We start from the raw sequence: 6,426 nt of genomic DNA on the forward strand, positions 1-6,426 counted from the left end.
ACGTCGGATACTCGCGGGATACGGAACGATTTGACGGAGTGATGGACTCTCCTTACGACTTATGATGGATGCTTAGGCTCGTCGCCTACGGGATTGCTAGACAGCCTTGCGAAGATACAATGGCATGGAATTCACTGCTGGCCGATGAGCATAATGCTGGGTGACTTGTAACATGCTGGTAACGACGGAGTCCAGTCAACCTCTGACACGGCGCGGCAGGACGGCTCCAGGCGAGATGGGAGGTTCGGTGATGTTGACAGTTCGGGTGATGCGTGGCAGGATGGCCCGGATCAGTTCCCCGCCTCAGCCAACCTCCGGGGAGACATAGAGCGCCAGTGGCCCCCATCCCGGAAGGGCGGGCGCAGGATCAAGTGACACGATAAGTCAGCGCGCATGGGCAAGGCCTGGACGTGCAGGCATGAAACAAGAGCTGAGCAGTGGCTTGAACGATGGGCGATGGTTGGGCTGAGGATGGGGTGAGGCGTCTGCGCTGACTAGCGGGGGGCCACGGCCTAACTGGGCGCGATCCGGCGGTAAGCGACCCAGACTGGCGGGCTCGCCGACAAGAGCAGCACGCCAGATGCTCAGGTTCTGGCTGAAGCCTGAACCACTTCTCCGGAATCTCTTCCCAGCACTGCGGTAACTGTGGATTCACCCAGTTGGTGAGGCAGGCCCCAAAATGTCCCACGAGCAGCGCAGACTACCCGTGCCGCCAGCCTGCCTCTCGTCCTCGTCCTCTGTCGGTGCCAACAGCCCATTCTCGATCATCGAAGCTGATGTTCGTCTGCCCCCTCCCGCTCTGGCTCTCTTGCGCGCCCGGACCCTCCCCGCCTTGCGCCCGCACCGTCACCGCGTCGTCCCGTCGCACGCCGCCTTCCGCGAGCGCCGGCCCTGGGATACGCCTGCTAACGAGTGCCTTTGCCAATAGTCCGAGCAGTCGGAGGATTCGCAGAGCTGTTCAAAGTACGCCGCCCCCAACCAATCCAGAGCAGCGACCGCCGGGGGAAAGCAGGCCCGATTGACACCGAAGCAGCAGTACCAAGTCGGTCCGCGAGAGCATATTCGACTACATCAAGGAGAACGGCCGCACATATCACCGCTATGCCTCAGGATGTAGGTGGAATGCGCCCTCCTGGATCCCTCTCCTGCTGCCTGTGCTGACCAGCCTGCGTGACAGCGTACCTTTTTCCAAACGACGAGGTTTGTGCACACCCCTTCGCTCGCGTCACCCCACAGCTCCAGTACTCACCACGGCCACACAACGCAGCCCGAGAGCGAGCGGCTAGACCTCCAGTATGAACTCCTGAAGGTGCTATTCGGCATGCGCGACTACTTCGCGCCATTGCACGACCCGCGGAAGATACTGGACATCGGGACTGGGACGGGGAAATGGGCGATTGAGATGGGTATGGCCCTGAGCTCACGCGCAGGCTATAGCAGAAGTATAATCTGAGCTGACGATTGTTTTGTAGCAAGCGAATTCCCGGGAGCGGATGTGGGTAGTTTGATGATTGGATCTGGAGAGACAACAGGGAGCTGACCAAGAAGCGCAGATTACCGGGACCGACCTCTCGCCGATCCAGCCAGAATGTAGGCCGAGGGGAGATCACCATTGACGTATCCGTGGCGCTGACGATCTTCCAGGGGTACCCGAGAATGTTCAATTCGTAATTGACGATGCTCAAGAGGAGGACTGGCTGATAAAGCCGGATTCCTACGACTACATCCACACCCGCGTGTTATTAGGGAGCTTCGAGGACTTCCGGGAGGTGGTGAAGAAATCGTACAAGTACCTCAAACCCGGCGGGTGGATGGAATCGCAGGAGTTTTACTCGACGCTGTACTGCGACGACGGGACGATGGGGCCAGACTACGCCTTCGCAGAGTGGACTCGCACGCAAGACGCGGCGGCGATGAACTTGGGGCGGCCTCTACGCATCGCAAATAAGCTGAAGCGCTGGTACGAGGAGCAAGGGTTCGTCGACGTACACGAAGAGGTCTTCAAACTGCCCATCAACCCTTGGCCCAAGGATCCGCAGCTGAAGATGCTGGGTCGCTTCAGCGAGAACAGCCTACTCGAGGGCATTCAGGCCTTCAGCTTGGCGTGGTTTCACCGCGGCTTGGGTTGGACCAAGGACGAAATTGAGGTCTACCTTGTGCAGGTTCGCAAGGCGATAGCGGATCGTAGTGTGCACGCATACCACAAAGTGTAAGTCCTTCACTCGCAGTGATCGCCACATGTTTGTCCGCGGCTGCTGTCAAGATCCTCTTCGGAGTTGCGAGTGGCATATGCATGTTTTTGCGGGTCAGACTGGCTAACTCCGCGGGCGTGTCCTTTCGCCACAACAGATACGTGGTCTGGGGACGTAAACCCGAACCGGGGGAAATCGAGGCAAGAGAAAAGGCCAAACAGGCCGAAGCAGCGGGGACAGCAACATCGCCGCAAACTAGCTCCTGACCAAGGCTGCCTCGATACAGCCTCGCCCGCAACTCCACATTTCTACGCACAAACGGCCACGACACACGAACATGATTCAATTCGTCATCATATCTCTTACGAACGCATGGCTCTATCCTTGGCTTCACGGTTAGGCGTTCGACGGCCTGGGTTCTGGACTTTTTTGGGCTTGTGGGTTCGGCGTTCGTCATTCATACTCCGATTATGCGGATGATGGAATTCCGCGGGACCTCGGGGGCTCTCATGCTTTATCTCGTTTCTGCTGACACTTAGGATTGGCTGGCGCTTCACTTGGACTCCTTCCTCTGCTTAGGTCCGTCTCCGCTCCGGGACGACGTGGGCTCTTCCGCTCCCACGTCACGCTTTGGGAGGGTCTGGCTTGTTTTTCGGTTTGCTTCTTGGTGGCGGGCAATCCATTTCGGTACTTTATTTGTAAGAGGAGGGTTTGTGGGGGGTCGGTTCTCATTGGCCTTCAAGTGCGCACCCAGCCTCGCATGGGAGCATCACATGTCAGGGCGAAGCCTTTGTCAGTACATGCGTTCGAGGCAGCTGGGGCTTAGCGACTTGAATTCTTTTGTAATAGACAGATTCTCCAGTCCCGTGGAGCATCGGCAATCAAAATATTCTCAAGATCTGGCTCAAGTTGCGCTACCCCCTTTTGCCGTGGACATCTTAGTCTACGATGAGGGCCCCTCATAAGTTACAGTTCAGCCTGCTCGCTGATGGGATATACTGTTTCAAAAGCACCACAGGCATTACTCCATACCTCCATCCAACCAACAGGAGCTTGCCTGGCTTGGGCAGATGCATGCTACAAGTCAATACGCTGGACTTGAGCTTTGAGGACAATTCTTAGCCCCTGTCACGTGAGTGGGATAACAGAAGGAGGTCCTGCGGATTCGGGGATCGATCCTTGGACGGGTAGCGACGGGATGCGGCAACGAGCGCTGATTGGGCGACAGTCAGCAGAGATAAGAGCGCTCTGCACATGCGGTGCGACGACGCTAAACCGCGTCAACGACTGCGCACCTATTCGCTCAACCACAGTCGCCTGCTGTGCCTGGAAAACCAGCTCTGCTGCAACACCGGCCGATGAGGAAAGGCCATCTCGCTGCCATCTGCGGATGACGGCGGCGCACGAAACTGATTGCCACGGAAGCAGCGGTGATTTTGGGCGTCGCGAGGGCTGGGCAACGGCGCCGTCAGCGACCAGAATCGAGGCCCGGATCCACACAAGCGCAAAAGAAGTCGTGGCTGAAAACCATCCCGCGAAAAGTCAGAGGAGAAAGGCGTGGGACGCCGCGGAGAAGGAGCATCTGGAAGCCTTTTTATTCTTTCCCAAAATCGGCGGCGACTGATAAGGCGGAAACGCGCTACGTCGACGGCCGGCAGGGTTCATTGTTGTCGTTGGCGGTGCGATAAGGCGTTCCTGAGAGCGAGCCACAGTTTGCTTCCGTCCGGCAATGGCGTTCCTCCGGAGTCGAGGGCCACGATGTGCGCCCTGAGTGCTGAACCCACACACGCTCTTATCGCCTGCCCAGCCTGCCCAGCCATTCAGCACTCGCCCAATTCGCCCACCGTCCCCCAAGCCGTCTTCTCCAGTGCTCCACACTCGCGGATCTGCAGCCAGGGCCTCTACCCCCGCGGACATGTTGTGCACTGTGTAGGATGACGCCGGAGAATACTTTTCAAGAAGCCTGAATGCCTTTATATTAGACCACACGGCTCGTCCAGTGTAGACTCCCGCAGGCCAGGGTCTTCACTTCCTCCTCTCCCAACCACACTCGGTGCCGGGTGCCTTTCTAGCAGCTCTTTCCCAGCCCTGCGCATCACTGCTCGGACCATATCACCATGTTCGACCTGTCGCTGCTTTTCCGGGCTCCGGAAGTCAACCCCATCAACCGCAAAGCACGATCCATCCCTGTGCTAAACCCGCTCAACCTCTATGGACGCGTCTTCTTCTTCGCGTGGTTTGGTTTCATGATCGCCTTCTGGTCATGGTGAGTTCCCAGTCACACCCTGCGGGTGATGATGCCACCACGCATGAGCGGTGCAAAAATGATCCTTGCAATCACCTTATCTCTCCCGTCTGAGTGGCTGACACATCTGGGGTGCATGTACAGGTACGCCTTCCCGCCTCTGCTATCGGATATTATCAAGAAGGATCTGGGCCTCTCGCAAGCTGAGATTGCCAACTCTAACATTGTTGCCCTCGTGGCCACGTACGTCACCCTGCGCGGCATCGCGGCCTGTCCAATCCTGTGGAGGCGGAGAGACAGTAAGCTGATCGTGCCACAGACTCATCGTCCGACTGATTGCTGGTCCCGCCTGTGACCGCTTCGGGCCACGCTGGACATTCGCAGGATGCTTGGTACTAGGTGCCGTCCCGACCTTCCTGGCGGGAACTGTCCAAAATGCGACTGGTCTGATGGTGCTCCGCTTCTTCGTCGGCATCCTGGGCGGCAGCTTTGTGCCCTGCCAGGTGTGGACGACGGGCTTCTACGACAAGAACATTGTCGGCACCGCCAACTCGCTCACCGGTGGTCTGGGAAACATGGGCGGTGGTATAACATACTTCGTCATGCCCGGAATCTACGAGGCGCTGGTGTCTGATGGTCTGCGCAAGCACGTCGCCTGGCGCGTCGCCTTCGTGGTTCCTGGCGTGCTGATTACCTTCACTGCTATCGCCATGCTGCTGCTCACGCCCGATTGCCCAACAGGCAAGTGGTCGGAACGCCAGGCCGTAGCAGACGCCAACCTGCGCTCGCACAGCATTGGCGGTGGAGTCAGTGGCGGCGGCGTTGTCGACATCCCCGGCTCGCTCACGGGCATCCCGGCCAAGGAGCAGAGCGGCACGCAGTCACCCATCGGCTCTGTCTCATCAACGAAAAAGGAGGGCACTATCCTGCCATCGGACCACCACTTCGGAGACCACGAGGCGCAAGTCAGCGAGACGCAGATGCTCGAGGCCGCCAAGGGCGAAGTGGTGCAGAAGCCATCATTCGGCGAAGCCATGAAGGTGCTCGTCTCGCTGCAGACCCTCACCCTGGCCGCAGGCTACTTCTGCAGCTTCGGCTGCGAGCTGGCCGTCAACAGCATCCTGGGCTCCTTCTACGCCAAGAACTTCCCCTCGCTCGGCCTGCAAGAACGCGGCAACTGGGCAGCCATGTTCGGCCTTCTGAACGGCGCCTTCCGGCCGCTCGGCGGGCTCGTCGCCGACCGCGCCTACGCCGCGACGGGCGGCAGCCTGTGGGCGAAGAAGGCGCTCATCCATGCCTACGGCGTCATCACCGGCGCCTTCCTCGTCGCCATCGGTGTCGTGAACCCGCACCACGAGGCTACCATGTTCGGCCTGATAGCCGGCATGGCCTTCTTCCTCGAGGGCGGCAATGGCCTCAACTTCGCCCTCGTGCCGCACGTCCACCCGCACGCCAACGGCATCGTGTCGGGCGTCACCGGCGCCGCGGGCAACCTGGGCGGCATCGTCTTCGCCATCATCTTCCGCTACAACGGCACGGATTACGCCAAGTGCTTTTGGATCATCGGGGTCATGAGCATTGCTATGAATCTGGCTGTCAGCTGGATCAGGCCGATTCCCAAGGGGCAGATTGGCGGGCATTAGAGTTGGTTTGTCGGCTGCTTGAAATGTCGTCGTGATTTGCTTAAGTAATGATGATGACGGGATTGTTGGGCGTCTTGGGAGTAAAGGGATTGGGCTGTCGTGTTGTGATGATATCCATATACACTTTTTGTCTTGGCTTGGGTCTGGTATTTTGAAATATGGGATGAATGAATGTTTTCTCTTGAACGATATCGTGGGTCATGGCTCTATTTTGTTGTGATTGATTGGGGATTTGTTTTCTACCAAAGTCTGAGAGAATGGACAGATACGAGGTGTCTATCTGAACGGAGAATGCACGATGTATCTGAATATGAAGGTCCGGACAAATGCTTCATCTACTTTAATC

At 58.1% G+C, this 6,426-nt stretch overlaps 2 protein-coding genes across 2 annotated transcripts; both read left to right on the forward strand.

Annotated features, from left to right (window-relative positions):
* Positions 1-1,402: 1,402 nt before the first annotated feature.
* On the forward strand, positions 1,403-2,213 carry SLS55_004374 (uncharacterized protein; the record flags this gene model as incomplete). Its single annotated transcript, XM_066775832.1, has 4 exons — positions 1,403-1,406; positions 1,473-1,495; positions 1,554-1,590; positions 1,645-2,213. The coding sequence occupies 4 exons, from the start codon at positions 1,403-1,405 to the stop codon at positions 2,211-2,213; spliced, it is 633 nt and encodes a 210-aa protein (XP_066633713.1).
* Positions 2,214-4,309: 2,096 nt separating this feature from the next.
* Positions 4,310-6,080, forward strand: SLS55_004375 (uncharacterized protein; the record flags this gene model as incomplete). Its single annotated transcript, XM_066775833.1, has 3 exons — positions 4,310-4,458; positions 4,582-4,680; positions 4,757-6,080. The coding sequence occupies 3 exons, from the start codon at positions 4,310-4,312 to the stop codon at positions 6,078-6,080; spliced, it is 1,572 nt and encodes a 523-aa protein (XP_066633714.1).
* Positions 6,081-6,426: the final 346 nt, after the last annotated feature.

The sequence above is a fragment of the Diplodia seriata genome, assembly GCF_021436955.1.
Source record: "Diplodia seriata strain FDS-637 chromosome Unknown scaffold_4, whole genome shotgun sequence".
In the NCBI taxonomy this organism is placed as follows: Eukaryota; Fungi; Ascomycota; class Dothideomycetes; order Botryosphaeriales; family Botryosphaeriaceae; genus Diplodia; species Diplodia seriata.